The sequence below is a fragment of the Dioscorea cayenensis genome, chromosome 9 (genome assembly GCF_009730915.1).
Source record: "Dioscorea cayenensis subsp. rotundata cultivar TDr96_F1 chromosome 9, TDr96_F1_v2_PseudoChromosome.rev07_lg8_w22 25.fasta, whole genome shotgun sequence".
Lineage (NCBI taxonomy): Eukaryota > Viridiplantae > Streptophyta > Magnoliopsida > Dioscoreales > Dioscoreaceae > Dioscorea > Dioscorea cayenensis.
Window position 1 is genome coordinate 28,837,896 of NC_052479.1, and position 21,571 is coordinate 28,859,466.

At 33.4% G+C, this 21,571-nt stretch overlaps 3 protein-coding genes across 4 annotated transcripts; 2 read left to right on the forward strand and 1 right to left on the reverse strand.

Annotated features, from left to right (window-relative positions):
* The first annotated feature begins 479 nt into the window (after positions 1–479).
* Positions 480–9,864, forward strand: LOC120268910 (probable anion transporter 6, chloroplastic). Its single transcript, XM_039276170.1, has 15 exons — positions 480–863; positions 1,798–1,943; positions 2,238–2,337; positions 3,244–3,296; positions 4,837–4,911; positions 5,962–6,042; positions 6,247–6,308; positions 6,794–6,888; positions 7,712–7,827; positions 8,419–8,455; positions 8,778–8,873; positions 8,965–9,106; positions 9,195–9,247; positions 9,341–9,427; positions 9,513–9,864. The coding sequence occupies exons 1-15, from the start codon at positions 717–719 to the stop codon at positions 9,612–9,614; spliced, it is 1,392 nt and encodes a 463-aa protein (XP_039132104.1). The 5' UTR covers positions 480–716; the 3' UTR covers positions 9,615–9,864.
* LOC120268911 (cell division cycle 20.2, cofactor of APC complex-like) lies at positions 9,858–15,110 on the reverse strand. Its single transcript, XM_039276171.1, has 7 exons — positions 14,890–15,110; positions 13,598–13,828; positions 13,233–13,493; positions 12,545–13,111; positions 11,509–12,432; positions 10,833–10,930; positions 9,858–10,028 (listed from the first exon to the last, which is right to left on the reverse strand). The coding sequence occupies exons 1-5, from the start codon at positions 14,941–14,943 to the stop codon at positions 12,307–12,309; spliced, it is 1,239 nt and encodes a 412-aa protein (XP_039132105.1). The 5' UTR covers positions 14,944–15,110; the 3' UTR covers positions 9,858–10,028; positions 10,833–10,930; positions 11,509–12,306.
* Positions 15,111–16,985: 1,875 nt separating this feature from the next.
* On the forward strand, positions 16,986–19,853 carry LOC120269371 (triphosphate tunnel metalloenzyme 3). 2 transcript variants are annotated; one of them, XM_039276711.1, is made up of 2 exons: positions 16,986–17,759; positions 19,533–19,853. In XM_039276711.1, the coding sequence occupies exon 1, from the start codon at positions 17,130–17,132 to the stop codon at positions 17,757–17,759; it is 630 nt and encodes a 209-aa protein (XP_039132645.1). In that variant the 5' UTR covers positions 16,986–17,129; the 3' UTR covers positions 19,533–19,853. The 2 variants fall into 2 exon arrangements, with proteins under 2 accessions (XP_039132645.1, XP_039132646.1); XM_039276712.1 differs by having other exon boundaries at positions 19,539–19,853.
* The last annotated feature ends 1,718 nt before the right edge of the window (positions 19,854–21,571 follow it).

Sequence of the window (21,571 nt, forward strand, 5' to 3'; positions counted from 1 at the left end):
CTTTTGCTTGGACCCGTCCTCATCCACTTGTCCTTCTTGCATGATTTATTTATTTATTTATTTTTGCAAGGATTTAATTTTTTTTTGCCGTGCATAATTGTAATACCTGAAACTACAAATTAACTAAAAGCTGAAAAAAATCTTTAACGTCCACATTTCAAGAAACCAGATCCCTAGGCATGTTTGTGGTGGATATCAGCACACTAAGTGCCCTACGGCTCCGTACGTGGCTCGTTTAACTCCTATCAAAATACTAAAAACTCACTATCAAAACCATTACTTATTTACTTATACCAAGTCATCATACACGGAACTAAAATATAGTTAGTGGTTAACAAGCATTCCACGTGGCATTGATTGCCACGTCACCATTTAATCATCTGGAAAACCGTTAGATCAACGGTCTTCACAGTGCTTTGAGATTCGGAATCGCCGATCTTTAAAAATAAATAAATAAAGGTTTCTTGCACTTCCCAACGGGCAGGAGAAAAGTAGTGGGATGGCGGTGAGGTTACCGTTGCTATCTGACCGTTGGATCGTGATCCGACGGCCATTGTTTCATACACCAAACCCTCGGTTGGGGAATGCTCTTCTCCGGCTCCGGCTCCGGCCTGCCGTTCGGCGGCTGAAGGAGGTCAGGGATTCGTCCGGCGTTGAGGGGACGGAGGTTGATGTGGCCTCAGGGAAGGATAGGGGAGCTCTTAATGGTTTGAGGGATGGTGAAGATGTTAGAATTAGGGTTTCGGAGGGAGAGGGGAAAAGAGGATGGGAAGTGGAGTTGGCCTCCATGGAAGAGTTTGCCGGAGAGGTATAAGCTTATTGGTGCTACTTCTCTCGCCTTCGTGATTTGCAATATGGATAAGGTATTGCTGTGTTGATGCTTGGAGTGTTGTTGATTTTTTTTTAGATGTTAGAATGAGTTGCAAGTTTTGATCTTGGAGAGTTTAAGAGTTTAAGTTTTAGATGTGAAATGCTTTTAATTTGGTAATAGATTGTACTGGTTGCTTATTCCTGGCATTTTTGAGTTCATTAGTGAGTAGTGTTAGTGTATTGCATATGACTGCAGTGAAGATTGATTTTTTATGGTATTTTTAATCTTATTTAAGAGGAAAAAGAACTATTGAATGAATTGAGAAAAATATAAAGCATACTCTAAATGTGCTGTAAGCATTTACTGATAGTAGCTTGCTTATGGAAGTATGATCATGGCTTTAAGTTTTCGAGAATGTGACAATCGATTTAATAGAATTTTGGGTTGAATAATTGGGGCAGACTGGAGCATTTGCAATTAATCAACTGAATAATTGTTACATGATGATTGCGTGTGGATCTGGTTTTCGAGGTGGCCTATTAATCATCAGCATGCAGTGGCAAGCCCAAAAATCATCTTGGTGGATTACCTTTGCCATATTTTAACAACATTTCTTGTTCTTATCTTGAGTTGAATGTGGAGGAGGTTATGTGAAGATGATATTTATCTCATTATTGTGAATCTTGTACTTTTCATGATGATGAATTTGTGATCCTGAGGCCCCATTTGGGAATAAAATTTGTTTCCTATCAAGTTGACTTCAAATTGGAAAGAGGATATAGTATGATGATAGTGTTGCCATGCATTTCATTTGACTGGCTGAGACTTCTGCTTGTATTACTATGTTTTTTGATATTTTTCGTGTGTTTTTGTTAAAGCTTGTGTTTCTTTTGTTCATAGACAGGTGCTTGTTTTTGTTTATGGCTAATATAACATACTTAACTTGGTAACACAATCTCATCATGTGCTGTTTGTTGCTATTCAAGGTTAACCTTAGTGTCGCAATCATTCCCATGTCCCATCAGTTTGGGTGGAATTCATCAACTGCTGGCCTAGTTCAGTCTTCATTTTTCTGGGGCTATGCTTTGAGTCAATTGCCTGGCGGGTGGCTGGCAAAATTATTTGGTGGAAGGTTTGTTACTCACTCTCCATGTTCCATCTGCACGATTAAGATAAGTTCTTCGTAGTCAAATATTTGGACACCCATCATTTTCTTCTGTGGTTCATAATTCTTTTAGCTCACAACAAACAAGTCTTTCCAGAGATGTTGATGTCAACCAATCCTAGTGATTAGTTGATATGTAAATTGAGCTTTGTACATTCGATGGAATTATTTCAAGTCGGAACTCATTGGTTTTGCCTCTTTTCTATCTGGTTCAAGCTCATATTGTAGATTCTATGGTCAGTGGTTATTCTGTAAATGCAGGAAAGTTCTTGAAGTCGGTGTTTTGGCTTGGTCTCTAGCTACAATACTAGTTCCTTTTGTTGCTGGTTTTATGCCTGGACTAGTGTTGTCAAGAATTTTGGTATGTTCATACTTGTAGTGGATTTATTTTCTCTATGTATATTTTTTTGGGACAATGCATATATTTCCCCACAAACCATGTTCATTGCTTATATACACCTATTATCGAAAGTCTTAACTTTAAATTTTATAAAAAGACAACTCCACCCTTTGCGTAAAAATTAAAAAAAGCAAGGCTCGGTCAGGCAGTTGTTTTGGATAACAAAATTCATTGCACCACATTGTGTAGTATACTTGGCTTATCGAAGCTGTCAGCCTGTCCCATGGAATATGTAATTCATTTTTTACTAGAAATTCTCTCCAGTGGTTCAATCCAGTTTAAGGCTATGAAATATTCAAATAGTATAGTATAATAGAGTAAGTCTCACTGGAAGCCTTTTCTTGAGGATTGTGTGTCTGGCCGTGTATTAAATGCAAAGATTAAAAATCCACTTTTTTGGCTTTTGTGACTCACTGCTTGAATATATTTGAAAAAGTTTGCTTCTCAGGGCATGTTTTAAGTGTCTGCGCCTACAATCAGTGGAATTATTGTGCTAGCTGCCTATAATATTGAAGAGATTAGTGGACCAGTAAACAACTTGTTTCTTGATAATCCACTCAGGGCATGTTTTAAGTGTCTGCGCCTACAATCAGTGGAATTATTGTGCTAGCTGCCTATAATATTGAAGAGATTAGTGGACCAGTAAACAACTTGTTTCTTGATAATCCACTCACGTATTTGCCATTAGCAACTTATGTCTTATTTGATTTTCCAATCAACCAATGTTTGCATTGTCAATTCGTACATTTGCAGGGTGATGCTTTTTACAAATGTTTTGCTAAGCTCACAATGTGTAACATATTATGTTTCTGAAATTTAGTTAATGTTGTGGTAGAGCCCTTACTGTTGCTTCTTTTGGCTGTTCAGGTTGGAGTAGGAGAAGGTGTTTCTCCATCAGCAGCAACTGATCTCATTGCAAGGCAAGATATCTAAATTTTCCACTTTCCAAGTTAATCTTTGATGTAAACTTTATGGATGCACTGTCAATGAAAATGTTCTCTTTTTATTGCATATCCTTTTTCATGTTTTATCCTAGACAACATTTCTTTTATGCTTCAGGTGGTAGGTTTAGAGGTTGTTATTAAGAATACCAAAATAATTCCAAAATTCATAATGAGTTGTAATGGAGCAATTATGTATGTTTAGTTCCCCTATGATATCTTGAAGTGAGGTTAACATTGCTTGAGGAGTAGTATTAATTATGTGAACCTTAGCTTGATTGCATATTGATTCTTTTTATTCTGAGTGCTTGTGTTCTCTTACATGCTAAGACTGAGGAAAAAGAAAAGGTTAAAATTCTATACAGCCAATGGGTGAGCTTAGCTAATGATATTTGTGTCTTGTGCTTTTGTATAGTTTGAGATTGTATCTTTATAGCATTTACAAATGTTGAACAGGATAATGAAGCATCAACATGATATTTGCTTAACATTGCTTGAGGAGTAGTATTAATTATGTGAACCTTAGCTTGATTGCATATTGATTCTTTTTATTCTGAGTGCTTGTGTTCTCTTACATGCTAAGACTGAGGAAAAAGAAAAGGTTAAAATTCTATTCAGCCAATGGGTGAGCTTAGCTAATGATATTTGTGTCTTGTGCTTTTGTATAGTTTGAGATTGTATCTTTATAGCATTTACAAATGTTGAACAGGATAATGAAGCATCAACATGCTTATTTGCTTAAAATTCTAGTTGATTGAGAAATTTAAAAGTAACAAAATTGGCAAAAAAATGTTTGTCTTATAAGAAACAGTAAATTAAAATGCTTGAATGCATGCAAATACAAGTACCATGGGTGCACATTGATTGCAAGTGTCTTTGGCATTGCTTTTCCTTGTATCAAATTGATTTCTCGGAGGCTGCCGTTGGTTGGTAGGTGATGTGAATTATGTTCATTGTGTTGACACCTGAAATACCGAGTGGAAATTTGTGTATAATGTCCCATTAAAGAACTCAGTGCAACCTTAATTGCTGCCTTATTTATACGCATTCGCAGGACTGTGTTTGAATGGATATGTACCCTAAAATTACCAGTTCAGCCATGGGTTGCTCTATAACTCGTGAGATGCGGCCACTCAATGAGAAATATTCAAGTGCTGTCTCTCAGCACTAGATATAATAGTAATGCTAGGTAAAGATGTTCATTGAATACATGATTGAATCTGTGAAATATTGTTAAATGAGTAAGACATCAACATTTCATCGTAGACAAAGAAAAAGTTTGAAGTCACAACATGATAATGAGCACATTTGCATTATAAAGCATATCTAAAACAAGTATTACGAGACATCTTTCAAGTGTGTAGTTTTTTTCATTTGCTGATATAGTTTTTATTTGTATTGTTCATGGTAAATGCTAAATAACTGATCTTTTAGTTTTTATTTTTTCTTGCACGCTTCCAAGGCAGTGACTATTTTAAGTTGCCTTAAACTTTTTATCTCGGGTGTCAACCATATACAGAACTATACCTTTGGAAGAGCGTTCCAGAGCAGTTGCAGTTGTTTTTGGTGGTTTGAGCATAGGAAGCATCTTGGGGTATGTTTTATATGTGTTTTTCAAATCTGGTTTTACCCTTTCTTACTAACATGAACACTTCAGTAGAGATTATGAACTATAGCATTGTTTAAGAAATTGCAATTTTATCATTTTTAGGATATAGGGGAAACCATTTATCACCAAAATCACTCTTGCTCACACATGGGTACAGAGTTTGCGCCATAGGTGTGTGGCCGGAACATAATAAGTCATCCAAAAGCAGTGGTTAGTAGTGAGATCACATGTTTGCAGATCTAGGTGTCATGTGCTCATATAGGGAACATATAAGACTAGGTCTTGTGCGTACATATAGGGAACATGTATGTGTTTATATAGGTTATCTTTCTAGTTTCTTCTATCCTGAATTTGATCAGGTTGGCTTCCTGGTGATCCATTTTTTAATATATATAACTGATTCTTTGCAAAAACAGCTTCCTAAAGCTCACTAAGTAACACAACCAGACATCTTGATAACAGAGTTCGTAGAAGATGTACATCTGTCAGTTTAAGTTCTAGCAAGTTCTAATTTTTCTCTTATGAGAGTATTTTATATTGCGTGAAAGTCAAAATTATGCTCAAGTGATGTTTAATTATTATGGGTATATTACAGTAAAATGGGAATATTTAACATCACAAATTTATATTTTGTTCATTAGAAAACTATTCATCAAAAAAAGCACAATTCAAAGGGTTGTTTTTGAAACCTCCTTGATTTTATATCGTTTTCCTTTTTTCTAATTTATACTCCCTTTTAATGAATGAATCATTTAATTAATTTATCATTTGGTTTTCTATCATGCTAGATTCACCAAAGAGTGATCTGAATGGGTCCATTAAGACATCTTTATAGTATCATGCATGTTTTAGTGTGCTGCTATAGCCATATGACCACTTTTTTCTAATAATGGTAATCTTCTTTCGAGGCAAGCATGTGCAGTTCATACTGAATATATTCAAGTTATTGCATAGAATTGCCTTGGCATTTATCCTTGTGCAATTTGAGAGTAATGAATGCCTTTATTTTGTCTGTGACACCCAGTAAACTTGCAGGCTACTATTTGCTCCTCCCATCATCCAAACCTTTGATTGGGAATCAGTGTTTTACATATTTGGCGTCCTTGGGATAATTTGGTGAGTAAAATAGATAAAGCTTGATAGTCTCTTCAACATGCACTTTCCAGCTTTACCACCATTTGCTTTCACATTGCTCGTATGTTTTGTATTTTGTCTATTTCCATGGTTTTTTGAAAGATTAATATTAAATGTGAGAATTTTAATTTTGTATTCTGACTTTTTTCTGACTGGATCCTTACTTGTTGCTTTTGCCTATGGAAGGTGTTTGGGATTTGAGTTGGTAAAAGAAAAGGAATTGTCATTTGGCAATAAAAACATGTTTGGTGAGTGTGCTTCTATACCTAATATGCAGTTTTCTTGCTTGGAGAAGGTGAACTTGGTGAACTTGTTGGATTTTGCACTCCAAATTGATTAGAAAGCCACATGGGTTGAGACTTTCAAAGAGGGGAAACTAGTTCAACCATATTCCAACAAACATTTTATAAACATTTGTTGCAGATTTAGCAAACTCAACTACTTAACACTCTGCCATGCTCAACAAAACTTGATGACAAATTTAGAAAGGGAATAAACTCAAAATGATCGAAAATGTTTAACTAAAAATGAGACTACAATATTCTGTCTCCCTATGAAATTCCATTCTTCACTCAGAAAGAATACTTCTATTTTTTATATTCTATCCTATTGGCATGTATTTTGATGGTTTAAAAAAAAATTGCTCATTCTTATCAATACCAATCATTAACTTGTTTTGTGACTTTGATTTTAATGGTTCTTTATTAATAACTTTATGGGAACTGTTTGCTAGGATTGAGGCCAGGATCTTCAGATTCAAGTTTTCCTATCTCTAGACAAGTATCACAGGGTGCATCATCATTAACAGAATTGGCTGATTCACTTAAGGTATGGCTCAATTTGTGATGTAAAAGCGGGAGGATTAGACAATGCTTTAGAAATGTGATTAGGAGCCTGTTGTTATCTTGTTACTTTAATCATTAACTTTGTCATAAAAATATCGTATGGACATATAGCATTGTTAATTGGTTAAACATAATAGTCTCCCACATTAGTGGATTTGGTAAATATGTATATCAATATATATTTTTAGGTCTCTCACCTTATCAGCGTAAGCTTTTGGTTTGAATTGGCCCAACATAATATGTTTGGTATACTTGTTCATAAATTTTGGACATGCATGCTTATATGTCTATGAAGGTGTATAAAATTTAATACTAAATAATATTGATAAGGGTTTAAGCCACTATTAAGCCCTAAACTTTTGGTCATTGTTTGTTTTGGCCCCTAAAATATAAAGATGTTCATTTTGGCCCTTTTATCTAACATGACAACTGATGTGGCAAAACACGGTGCATTTTTATGAGTCCACATAGGACAGAGGAAGCAAAAGGAATAAAAGTCGTATAGTTCCATTTTCAAGGGCTATAAAAGAAGATGTTTATACCCGAGGGGTCAAAACAAACAACTACCTCAACTTTAGGGTTTACTTATGGCTTTAACCTTGTTTATAAAGTAATTCATAGATTTAAGTTATGCTTATGAAGTATTACTTGAACACAAAAAAGAACTAAGGAACAAGCCATTCGATGTATCGTGGGCATTTCTGTGTAGTCATGTGATTTTATATAATGCATTTGCCAGCATAATAAAGTTATTTAATGCGGCTCACCTTTTACTTCTTGCATTTTAATTAGCTCGATATTTACAGAGTGTACCATGGAAAGCATTTTTCAAAAGCCCAGCGGTATGGGCAATGATATATGCCCATTTTTGTGGTAGTTGGGGCCATTACACATGCTTATCTTGGCTCCCTACTTTTTTCAGGTAAAACACTTCCATGTGCTTTTTTTATATTTTTCTAGTTGACAATATTGTGTTGCCAACTTTCATCAGTCATTAGTTTTATCAGAACTCAACATCACATGAGAAGAATTATGTTCTAAAGTAGCTAATCATTAGAATCCCAAAGAAGCAAAACCTGTAAATCCTTGTATATAACTTCAAATGATCAGTCACTGTATATTGTTCAAGGAGCTTTGAGCAAAATTTTATGCGAACATCATGGATTTATTCTCTAATGATTTGACTCTATATTGCTGGTCATTTACTTTCTGAAGAACACAGTGGATCTGCAAGTTCATTTTGAGATAATAAACTCATAATCTGACAAAAAGTGCATTACGAAAATATTGAGTGAGACTAAGTATCACAGAAACACTTTATTTCCAAGGTTCCTACAAATGGTATGACTAAAAATTTTATAGTTTTCAGATCATACAACTTTTCCTTTTTATAATCTGGAAATTCGTATTTCCAAGATTTCTACACCAATAATAGTTCCTTTTGCAACCACAAATATGTCATTTATTTTTAGATGATCACATCTAAACTGAATCTGTCCTGTCGTAAATGCAGCGAGGAGCTCAACCTAAACCTGACAGAGGCTGCATGGGTAATCTTTCTCAACCATCACTTTCATGTTTTCAAGATAGATTTGAGAATGAGTGCTTGTTATTTTGTTTCAGTGTGCCATTTTTCTGAGAAATGATATGAAGAAGAAAAATGCAGATATCTCCATTGAACCATTATATTATAGCATCTTCAATTTTTTTTTCCATGTTTGTGGATATATGTTATCTATCATCATTGACACAATGACACTATGAATTTACATGATAGGTTATTAAATCAAGAAGATCCAACTTCTATAGCATTTACACCACCCTTTTCATTTTTTTTATTTATATATTCTTCTTCTTATGACTTCCTTATAGGTCTCTATTATCCCTTCATTAGGATCAATTCTTGTCACTTCCATTGCGGCACCTTTTGCTGACAATTTGATCTCAAATGGAGTTGAAACAACAACAGTAAGTGCAATACCCTTTCCGATAAATTTCATAAGTTTTTCGCAATCAGCCCACATCAACCTTGTAATCATTCAACTGTTCGGGTATCCAGGTTCGAAAACTTTGCCAAACAATCGCCTTTTTATCTCCTGCAACGTGCATGATTCTTTCCTCTTTGGATCTCGGTCTACCACCTTGGGAAATCGTATTAATTCTCAGTGGTGGTTTAGCTCTCTCAAGCTTCGCCTTATCAGGTGCCACTTCAAACTTCACCCAAGTCATAATACACACACACGAAAAGTTTTGTTCCAATATTTATTTAAATGTATCATCGTACTGCAGGACTGTATTGCACTCATCAAGACATATCTCCTGAATATGCAAGTATACTTTTGGTATGTCTTTCGTCTTCCTAGTTATCGTTTATGCATTACTTTAGAAGTTCGGTTGAAAATTGGTATCGCTATGGTTTTATTTTCTTTGCACAGGGCATCACAAACACAATTGGAGCAGTACCAGGAATTATCGGTGTTGCTCTCACGGGATATATTCTTGACTCGACTCATTCATGGAGTGTAAGCAATAAATTAAGATAAACTTATTTCCGGGTTTCATTGACTCCGAATTTCAGCACATAAACAATCAGTTTCTTTGATGCAGTTATCATTGTTTGTGCCGTCAATCTTCTTTTACTTAACCGGCACTGCTGTATGGTTGACCTTTGCAAGCAGTAAACCTCAAAGCTTTTCAAAGAGTGATTGAAGATCTTGCTAGGTTTTTTCGGCAGACATCATTTATAAATTGTTCGCCGACAATGGCCGATTGCTTCAAGAAATTCTTCCGATGATATATATTTTTTTGTTATCTGACAAGATTAGTGAGACTGTCAAAAGTAGATGCAAAGATGGAGATGTAATTTGCTGTACCTTTGTAAAGAAATGAATGCTCAGTGAAATCAAAATTACAACTTTGTTTGAACAAATAAATAAAATCTGTGAATTTTATTTAAAAACATAGCAAATAATTGTAAATGTGAATTTGTTTCAAAAGTTAATACATACAAGAAAAATGTACCATGGAAAATAAAAAAATCATTTCTGCATTTTGTGGTCAGCACCAAAACTTGATGAAGTTGAATCAGAAACATTTTCAGGAGCAAAGTGAATCTCAGCCTCCCTGCAAAACAATATTTTTAAATGTTATAAAAGTAATATATATATATATATAATAAAAAAATACCAGAATATTGAAAAGAAAAATTCCATTCTCAACAGATATACACCTGTTGTAACACATCAAAGATTATGATTGAAATATGATATACATAAATACATACATATATATATATATATATATATAGTCCACAAGAAAAAACAGAACAACAGTTAATTAATCACAGATATTGCAACAGTCCATTAGAAAAAAAATCGAAAACTTATGTTCGATAGATTGGAGTGGGTTATTTCACTCTAAATGTCATCAGAAGATAAATTTTAAAGCGAGCGGAATTGAAACAAGAGTGACAAACTATACACAGAATAAAGCAATTAGGAATGAAATTTATAAATATCTAGACACATAAAATGCTTATTAAACTGCAGAAGAATACAATTGAGATGAGAATATGTGAAAAATTGAGTTTTAGTTAAGAGTTTTTGGCTTGAAGAGTGCATTCTAACACTTGCAAATTGAATGGATTACAAATTTGTGTCCGTTAATTATATCTGAGTGTGTTTGTTGCCTAGGCTTCATTGATAGATCGATAAAAGTAAATCCAAAACTAATGTCCATATGTAAATAAAATATACAAGGTACAACAAACATACAGCCAATTAGGGATGAATTCGTATTCCTGTTTATATATATATATATATATATGTAGAATGTACCAGATGAGATTAATTTTTATCAGTAAAAAAGAAGAATATTTCTTATAGCAACCAAATTTCAAACCATATCAACTGGAAAAGAAAATTGAACCTTGATGCTGCTCTTGTAGTTGGTGAGAGTCCTCGAATCGATCATTCCAATGCTTTCTTCCTCAGTGAGTGAACAGTCTTTGTCCTTTGGATGCAAAGCTGGCCAGTTTGATCCTCGCAAGAATTGAAACAAGAGTGAAAAACTATACACAGAATAAAGCAAGTAGGAATGAAATTTATGTATGTCTAGATACATGCAATGCTAATTGAACTGCAGAAGAATACAATTGAGATGAGAATATGTGAAAAATTAAGTTTTAGTTTAAGAGTCTGAAGCATCAACACCTTTTGCTCATGATATAACAAGAACATTGAGGCATGGAAGGTTGATAAAGAAGAAGAAAAATGAAGTGCTAATGATTTGAGATATGAAGTGAGTTTTTGGCTTCAAGAGTGCATTCTACTACTTAAAAATTGAATGGATTTATTTACAAATTTGTGCCTGATAACTATATCTGCGCGTGTTTGTTGCCTAGGCTTCATTGATAGATCGATAAAAGTAAATCCAATACTAGTGTCCATATGGCAATAAAATATATAAGGTACAACAAATATACAGCCAATTTGGAACGAATTCATATTCCTGTTTATATATATATATATATACATATCTAAAGAAAAATTTTTCTTATAGCAACCAAAATGCAAACCATATCAACTGGAAAAGAAAATTGTACCTTGATGCTGCTCTTGTAGTTGGTGTGAGTCCTCGAATCGATCATTCCAATGCTTTGTTTCTCAGCTAGTGAACGGTCTTGGTCCTTTGGATGCAAAGCCGGTCATTTTGATCCTCGCAAGAAACAAAATCATCAAGTGAAACCCTTGTCTAATGAAATATTGACAAGTGACAAGCAAACATGAATGAAATATTTCTATGATACAAACAGCAATTAAAATATTTCCATGAGATTTATAGATCAAGTCTGGACAAATGTTAATTTATATGTAATCTAAGATGAATTGTAATCTGTCAAAATTGAGCTTATATAAACCCAATTCCAAGTCATGAATGTCACCCTTAGTCTTGCAGAGAATGATTGTATCAATTAAGATTCAGATTTTCAAATAATCATCATTTTAAAAGCTTTAACTATATATATGAAAAAGGTGAAAGAAAATAAGTATTGTCAGAGGCATGTAACAGAAATTAAGGCATATAAATCAAAATTATAAAGCCGAATTCAGAAGACTGCATGATTATCTCCATGCTCAAGATAATAAGTATTTTTTAAATGCAAAATCTATGTTTATAGAAACATGTCTTTGAAAATAACTCTACTACCTTGTGAATGAGAGTTCAAAAGAGAATACTAAAGGTGGAATAGACATACCTGGAAGCTGTTGATGTCAAGAGACTGAGACCAAATGGATAAAAGGTTTTGGCAAGAGTAATAAATAGAAAGCAAGAGGCCCCGGAACAACGAAGAACAGAGTGTTAACAATACCTGACTTACCACAAGTTCCGATTTACTCTTTTACCGGATGAGATTCACATTGGCAAAGGGCTGAGAAGTCTTGGTAGAATGTTTAGGCAAAACATTCTTCCAAATCTTTAAATATTCATCTGCTCCTGCAGTTGCAACTGTGCTCCCATCTGAACTCTAAAATGGCAAAATAACACAATTCAGTTACTAAAATGACAGTGTAGCAAGTAATTGTATAATGGCATAGAAATAGCACTGAAAAAGAACAGAGAAGAAAGTTGCTTCGAACCTGAGCCATGAACAATATCCGTGTGGAATGACCAGGAATATCTGTAATCTTGGTCATTGATGGATAATTCCATAACATAAGTTGATTGTCATAGGAGCCATGGGAACTCAAGAGTTCCTTTCCGTCAATACTCCAAAGAATTTCATTAATCTGACAACCGGTATTCACCATGCTGAGCACTTCGCAAGTGCTTGTGTTCCGGACTAAGATACATTGATCACTGTCACCTCCAGTAGAAGCAAGCAAATTACCGCGCACAGGGCTCCAGCATAAGGCTTTAGCGCTGCCTTTGTGGTTGTTATATCTATGAAGCCATCGATTACTGGAAGCCATTGAGAGCTCCCATATGCACACAAGTCCATCGTCTCCCCCACTAGCCAATTGCCGACCTGATGGAGACCACTTCAGTCCACATAATCTTCCTCGATGCCCTTGACAAGTCTGAAAAGCACGGGGTTCAGCCCTTGTGTCGAAATTCACTATCTTCTTTCCTGCTGTTGACAGAATATGGTTGTTCCAAGCAATGGATCCAACTCTGGAATTGTGCACTCCTTGCAATTTCCTAAACTGCAGGAACAAGACAGGATACACAAACCACCCCAAGAGAAAAATTAAACAAACTCTCTCCAAAACTCAAATAAAAGGTATGTTACTAAAATTATGGTGAAATATAAAAAAGGATACTAACCAGACAATGAGATTCCAAGTCCCATAATTGAACCTCAGCCTTGTGCAAGCCCACAGCCAGTCTCCGCCCATCATGCGACCAGCTAACACTGGTGACAGAGCTATCAAATGTTGAAAGTTCAGTGGTGGAGCCATCAGATTCATTCCACAAGTATACTGTCTTATCAAGAGCAACTGCCAAAATGTTGCTACTACTCCAATCCAGAAGATTTACATAGTAATCATCCAGAATATCAGGAGCATCGAGTATAAAATCAGCAGCCTAAGGAAGTACCGATGAAATGAGAGTCACTAACAAAAGAATTAATAACCAGAGTTCTGATCATATCTTATAGCAGGAAGAGAATAAGAAGAAAGTATTGTAACCTTTGGAATTTGCCTCTTCGGGTTAACGGCCTTGAGTGAAAGACAGTCATGCTGAACTTGAGGGGGTGACTTGTTGGAAAGGACACGAGTTCTCCCCTCAAAAACACACTCCTTCAAGCGTCTCTTATAAGGAGATTCAATCGTTGAGTTCTCATATTTCCGTGCTTCCATTAGCCAATAATTTGCCAAATCCAAATCGCTTCTGGACATCACATGGATGAACCTGTCATACTATCAGAGAAAAAAATTTATATCAAGCATAAGTCAAAGGAAAATACATGCAAACCTTCACAAAATTTGGATGATTTGAACAGTCAAGCCTCTAGATAAAATAGTTGCTTAAAATGAAACTGTGCTGAATTAGAACAATGCAGAGGCACAAGTCAATAAAGAGAAGACTGAAAATGTGATCTCAAAACATTTAATGGTTTAGAGTGAAAAGACAGGAAATTGTGGGAAATTAAGCAAAACCAGTGCATAGGATACAGAGTAAATCGTACTATGAAGCTTAAGGGTTTGTGTTATAATAGCGCTAAAGCTTGAAAACTCAAAAACCCTAGACCCAAGATAAAGATCCACCATTATAGAGAACAGCAAAGAAGTAAAAAAGTGATGGTGGTCATGAAGAAAACAGAAATTATTGAAAAAAAAAAGGAACCTTTCCAAAACAAGAAGAAGATGAAGAAAGATCTGATAAAATCTTTTCACCATTTCAGCAAAAACCAGTTCATTCTACAATTTCACAATAGGAAATTCGGAAAAAAAATCCCATCTTTTACAGTTTTAAAATTGAAAATCAGATGAAAATTAAAGTAAATTGGAGGCACGGTGAGTATTCTGAGGACCAAAAACACAACCAAAAAAAATATTTAGAATGACCTAAAGTGACACAAAAGGAAAATTTGTAGAAAAAACCAAAAACTCTCCATAGGATACAGAGAAATTGGTACTAAGAACTTGAACGTCTGTGATGTGATAATACCGAAACTTGAAGCAAAACACTAAAACCTAAATAAAAATTCATCATCAAGAAAAGAGCATAGAAGTAAAAGACTGAGGGCGGTACTGAAGCGAGTAGAATTATATATAAAAAAAGGAACTTTTCAAAACAAGAAGATGAAGGAAGATGAAATCAACGCAAACCAATCAACCTACATCCATAAAACCAAATCTTTTTTTTAAAAAAAGGATCCATCATACATTTCCACACTAGGAACTTTCACAAAAAAACCAATCTTTTGACAATTTTAAAACAGAAATAAGATGAAAATTAAAGAAAATTGAAACCATACCTCACGCCGTCGGTTCCTCCCTGAATCCCAGAACAAAGCCCTAGAAGCCGACATCCCTCACCCTGCAAAAAAAAATCAAAGAGAAACCAAGAAAGAAAGCAAAAAGGAAACGGCCAACAGCTTGAAATCCTTCGAGAAATGAAGAAAAGAGGAAAGCTTTTTGATCTCAAATCGCTTGGAGAGATCGAAATCGAGCTGGAAATCGAAGGCGGGTTCTGAGAAGCGGGAGCGCGAACGAGAGAGCTTTTGAAATGGAACTTTGCGTATATACCCCTATATAAAGTAGTAGTTAACTATTTGCGTATACACCACGCAAACATCATTTTTTACGGATTCGCCCCTGATTTCAATAATTCAAATTTCAAAAAAAAAAATTTAGTTTATGTTTTGAATTTTGTAGACATACCATAACTTTTAGATGCTAATTTTTAACGTTCAGTATTTTTATAGTTCTAAAATAATAATTTTTATAATTATAAATATAATAATTATATCAACCAATATTTTCACCATAGGAGTTTATTTATTTTATAAATGCTATAAATTTGAAATTAAAAAAAATCACATAATTAAATATTACTCTCACTTCTCTGATCTTTTTTACTTGTCTATTTTATTTAATTCATTTGGATTAAATAAATTGATTGAAGTTATTTGATAGTATAAATTTTATAAAAAGTTATATTAACTTTCTAAATCTATCTTTATTTAGTATATGTCTTTAAAAAAATGTGTGGTTTGAATATAATTATTGGAAATTATAGAAGGACATTAAATTGGGTAAATTTAAAAAAATAATATTTAATACTTCACAAATTTTCTAAATAAACAAGTAAAAATCGACTAGAGGGATTAAATGTTTGAAAATGAATAAGTGAATGTCATAAAAAATATTATATTTCACCATTTATCGAAAACACAAAATTATATTTTCTAAGGTTATAAGGGCAATAAAAATAATCAATGAGAAATAACAGAAACTTTTTTTATAATGGTCCTGATTACCGGCGAAAATTTCATTGGGTATACATATGCAAAATAAACAAAAATAATCGAATATGAAAATATACCTTTTTTCCAAAAAAAAAAATGAAAATATACTATTCGTCAGGGTTAAATCAGCAAAATGCCTAAAAAAGTTTAATAGAAATAATGAAAATAAAAAACGGATAAATGCAAATAATACTCATTATAATACCGCCCAACCGTAAATTCAAGTGGCACACTGGCACTTAATGATAGTATTTCAAAATTTCAGAGGGTTTATATGTAAAATAAAAAAAAACTTGGGAAATATGAAAATATACTTTTTATCCCCATGGTTATGTAAAAAAAATAAAAAAAACTTTTGTGGTTTTCAAATTTTATAAAATAACAACATAGATTTTTTTTTTCCTATTCGTGTTGTTTTTAAAATTTATAAAAAAAAATAAAAACATGTTAGTTTTTACTTTTTAGCAGCACAAAATTGTACATTCATATGAAAAGCTATTTTCTAATAAATTTTTTAAAAAATTAATAAACTAAAAAAAATTATTTTATATAAATCCGTTTTTTTATATAAAATGATAATTTTGTCCATGTAAATTAGTGATTTTTTTTTACAAGTATGAAAAACCACATAATATAATTGAAAAAAAAAATCTTTGTCTATATTTAAAAAAAAACCCCAAAAATTTTATACTTATATATATATATATATATATATATTGACATTGACAAACACCCTTATTTAAAATTTAAGTCAGGAACAGATACAGATATGGAGCGCATTCACAAACTCAACAATATCTCACTCTTGCCTTGCATAGGTTTTAATCTCGGAACCTCTCAAATTGAGAACCTTACGCAAATGACCCATTGATTTTTTTATATATATATATACATATACTTCTCTCATAAAAAATAAAAATTAAAAAAAAAACTCAGGAAACTTATTATAAATAATGAAAAGTTTTAAGGGGTTAAACACAAATAACACTCATTATAGAGCTCATATTCGTTCACAAAAATCTCGAGTGTCGCTGAAAAGCAATGATTCGTCGGAAGCCGACGAAGATCGAAGTGAAATCCGAAGACAAAGACGAGCTCGAAGAACTCGTTCGTCTTCGATCCCAAAACCCTAACCCTAACCCTAACCCTAACCCTCTCCAAAACCCTAACCCTAAACCCGCGAATCTCCTCCTCGATCGCCTTGAACCACTCGATCCGGCGTCGAAATCGCACCGGATTGGGCTTTGATGGAGGTCGAGGTCAAGCTCCGTCTCCCTGATGCCGCTGCTCATCAGCGCCTCTCTGAGGCTCTGGCTCCTCGCCATCTCCGCACGCATCTTCAGGATAACCTTTTCTTTGATGGAGCCGCTGGGGAGCTCTCCTCTCGGTTTGCAGTCCTTCGTCTTCGCTTCTACGATGGTGATACCCGTTGCGTGCTGTCGCTCAAGGCCCGTGCTCAGCTTTCCGGCGGTGTTAGCCGGGTTGAGGAGGAGGAGGAGGATATTGAGCCCACGCTTGGCAGAGCCTGCGCTGCCGAGCCTTGGCGGCTCGCTGATCTTGCTAGCACTTCGTGTATCATGAAAAAGGTTGTGGATGAGCTTGGGATGAAGGGGGATGGAGGAAAGGTGGGAGCTTTTGTTTGTTTTGGTGGGTTTAAGAATGTTAGGTCTGTGTATGGGTGGGAGGAGGGGCTTGTGCTTGAGCTGGATGAGACTCAGTTTGAGTTTGGGACAAACTATGAGCTGGAGTGCGAGACTGCTGATCCGGAGAGGGCTAAGGAGCTGCTGGAGAAGTTCTTGAAGGACATTGAAGTGCCGTATGAGTATGCGCAGGCTTCCAAGTATGCGGTGTTTCGTGCTGGCAAGCTCTTGCCATGAGTGAGTCAATCACTTAGCTTCTTTTCTCTCGTAACATTGAAATAATCTCTTTGATATGCTTGTGATTTCATTGAGAATGAACTTTCAAGTGGTTTGAATTGATGTGGTTTCTTTGATTGCCAATATAAATGTTATGAAATCTAATGAATGTTGGTTGCTTGTTTGGCTGATTACTATGCTTTGAAAGGTTCATGAATATGTGAATTATTCACAGAATTTGATCCAGAGAAATGGTATGTTACTGTGAGACGTTGGAGTTTGTTTTGCAGGTCAAACAATGGTGGCCATTCTCCTATTTTAGTAGCCTGGCAAATATGTTTTATCTGAAAGAACTATAAGCAACAAAATCTTCCATATTCCTTATAGCCTGGTCTTATAATCTTTGAAAGAAATCTAGGATCTCTGTTTTTTTTTTCCTCCATTCTCTGAGAGGCCTGGAAGCATTGTTTGCTTTTGGTTCCTCAATTGTATTAGTTCCCTGAAAATTTTTTTCCATTTTCATGGTTTATTAGTCCATTGCAATCATATTTCATGGGACATGATGACAGATTTCTCTCTCAATTCTTAAGCATGCAAAAGGTATGTAGGTTTCCTTATGTGGTCATGTGAAAAGGGATAAAACTAACGACCCAGCATTCTATGCAGCCATTTGGTCATTATTTTCACATTTTGATAATTTTATAATTATGAATCTCAATGAACAACAAAGCTAGATTGTGGATTATGTATACATTCAATAACATCGGTGCATCCAATGGTTATGCGCTTGAATAATTACATGGTATGCACTTTAAAGAGATATGTTTCATAATATCCCATCAAGCATTTTGCATTTGTTCGCTCTTATTCTCTGAGTTCCACCACAAACTGTTGCTTGTTCCCCTTCCTCCTGTATTCTAGAAATAGCATTCTTATGTTTGGTATCATTGCTGCTTTATGGCATTCATTATAGTTAGATGGCTGTTACGCCCTAAATGACATTAATAATAGATGGGAAGAATGTTTTTATTATCAGTAAAATTTCTTAACTCTATGAATAAAAAATGACACTTCTAAACAGCCAGCAAGCAGTGCATATATCTCCATGCCAAATTTTCTTTCATGTTCAAATAGTTCCTGCTCTCCATTAATGATCTATTTGTGTTTCTGCATTTTATAAACATGTTTCCTTTTGTTGATTATTTTGTGGAAGGCAAAAAATAAGCCTTCAATATCATTCCCAGGTTCAGTAAAAACTAAATCAAATATGCTTACTATACGATTCGTTGGATCAGCTTTATCAATTTATTAGTTGCAGGAACAAGCTGTATCTGAAAAACTACTTATCTCCACATTGTGATTTAACACTAAATAATGGATAAATATAATACTATGTGAGTTATTTTTTGATGAATTATGATGAACAGGACTAGAAAATAAAGCCGTTATTGAGCCTTCTAGTTGCCATCCTATTAGATGGAGTCGGTTATTATTTTCATCAGTCATTTTTATCTTCAATCACAAGTTATATCTTGTTATGCATTGATATCTTGAATCTTTATCAAACCTTTGAATGCAATTACTGCATAAACATAATGCTATTTGTTACTACTTGAGGGAGTTGTGTCCATGGATCATTGTTTGTTTTGCAACAAAAAAACAGGATGAGTCTTGATTGGAAAAGAAGGTGATCATACTTTGTCTTTTCATCTTTTCATCGTCTTAATTACTTATTTCATTTATCTTGTCATGCATTAATCATTAATGCATGAACTCCAAACATCTCATTTGCAGGAACAGGATATATATGTCACGTTGTTGTGTTTCATGAACCTGTGATTGATTTGCAGCAATGAACAGGATGAATCTTGACTATTTAAAAAGGTAATAATTTGGTGTTAATTACTTCGAATATCGATTTCATCTTTAATCAGTCAACTTGAACAATTTTTATCTTGTCATGCATCAACTCTTCATTGAATATTCCTCAGAACTACTACTTATCGACGTCTTATTTTTTTTTTATTGTCAAGATTACTTTCTTTTCTGTTGAATACTGGCAATTATATAATCTAAACTTTTAAATCCAAGTTAAGGAACTCCTTATTTCACTAATTGTTCTTTGTCTTCATTGATTTGGATTACTTGAATGGTTTCTTATAATGTGTCTCTGGATCATTTGATGAAAAATCCTCTTGATTTCACTTTCATTTACTGAATTTTGAATTATAATTACACATTATGTTTATTCTTAAAATTCTGAATTATTTTAGGCCATTTAATTAGGGTATGATTGCAAATACATACCCATAAAATTTATATTTTTTTGCATACCATGATAAAACCAGCAAAAGTATATATATGTGTGTGTGTGTGTATATATAATTATCTATAAGAACTTTTTTCTTATTTTTCCTGCTAAATATAACCAAATATAGGAGGTTAAAATAAAATAATTTTTCCCATATATATATATATATATATCTTGAGATGAAGTTTATTTAGATGTAATTTATCTATCATTCACTTTTGTGATGAAGAATAAACTAAATTTTATAGGTTTTTTTTTGTTAATTTTTTAAATTGATATGTTTATATAAATGTAATTATGGATAAATATAAAATTAAAATAAAATAATATAAAAGTATAATTCCGGCAGAATAGTGGCAAAAAGAAGGGTCCAAAGAAGCATCCAAAATGTTGAGAAAAAGTTCAATTAAATTCAAGTCATACATCATTATCAATCCGTTCATTCCAAGTGTTCTAATCAACATTGCTCTCTTGTATTTATCAATTTCTTTAATACACTTTGGAATAATATACAAAAAGAAATTAATAATAATAAATCAAAAGATGATAGAAAGATAAATTTAAAAAATAAAAAATAAAATTATGTAACAAATTAATTAAGTAAAAACTAAATATGTTAAGTATTCAAAGAAAAGGAGAGACATAAGTAAGAAGAAATTCTTGTTTATTTTGAGCATACATATATTTATACATATACATTTTACATTTTAAAATAGTTACCAATAAATTTTTTTATATTTTATTTTATGATCATAATAAATAAAATAAATCCCCAATATATCACTTCTACATCCCCAAAATTTCTTTTATTTACAAAACATACCCGTGGTATTTTTTTCTTCATTTAAAAAAAAAATACAATAAAATGTTATTTATTTTGTTTTATGATCATCATAAATAAATAAATAAATAAAAAACCCTCAACATATCATCCCTTCACCCAAAATTTTCATTCATTCCTAAAATCATTTTTTCTTCCCAAAATACACCCAAATATATATATATATATATATATATATATATATATATATATATATATATATATATTATATGAAGAAACATCAATTGCTGCAGTTGAGCACAGTAATTATTAATTATTAAAATGCTACAATGTGTACTAATTAAGGGTTAGTAGGGTTTGTATATGAAGAAACATCAATTGCTGCAGTTGAGCACAGTAATTATTAATTATTAAAATGCTACAATGTGTACTAATTAAGGGTTAGTAGGGTTTGTTTAGTTTTAGATTAAGTTTTTAGGTTTAATAGAAATAGAGTTTATTTATAACATAGTAGTAGAACCATTGGATTGAAATCCAACGGTCTGTAGCAACATTCATAGATTATAAATATATGAACATGCATATAAAAAATATCTCAACCATTCTCGATCGAGCCAAATTAGCATATCTTGGGTTGGTACGAAATCTCAAGTAGCTAGAGACAAGAGATTCATATGGGAGACAAAGAGATTCATATGAGAACCCATTTGATCCCCATCAAAGTTTGCATTGAAGCCTCTA

What these genes read in the sequence shown, in the direction of transcription:
- LOC120268910 (XM_039276170.1), top strand. Translation starts at nt 717, where the DNA reads ATGGTGAAGATGTTAGAATTAGGGTTTCGGAGGGAGAGGGGAAAAGAG. An exon ending in AATTGGCTGATTCACTTAAG is followed by an intron (nt 6,889 to 7,711) that starts GTATGGCTCAAT and finishes CGATATTTACAG; the next exon opens with AGTGTACCATGGAAAGCATT. An exon ending in AATATGCAAGTATACTTTTG is followed by an intron (nt 9,248 to 9,340) that starts GTATGTCTTTCG and finishes TTCTTTGCACAG; the next exon opens with GGCATCACAAACACAATTGG.
- LOC120268911 (XM_039276171.1), bottom strand. Translation starts at nt 14,943, where the DNA reads ATGTCGGCTTCTAGGGCTTTGTTCTGGGATTCAGGGAGGAACCGACGG. An exon ending in CGAAGAGGCAAATTCCAAAG is followed by an intron (nt 13,494 to 13,597) that starts GTTACAATACTT and finishes GTACTTCCTTAG; the next exon opens with GCTGCTGATTTTATACTCGA. An exon ending in ACTTGGAATCTCATTGTCTG is followed by an intron (nt 13,112 to 13,232) that starts GTTAGTATCCTT and finishes TTGTTCCTGCAG; the next exon opens with TTTAGGAAATTGCAAGGAGT.
- LOC120269371 (XM_039276711.1), top strand. Translation starts at nt 17,130, where the DNA reads ATGGAGGTCGAGGTCAAGCTCCGTCTCCCTGATGCCGCTGCTCATCAG.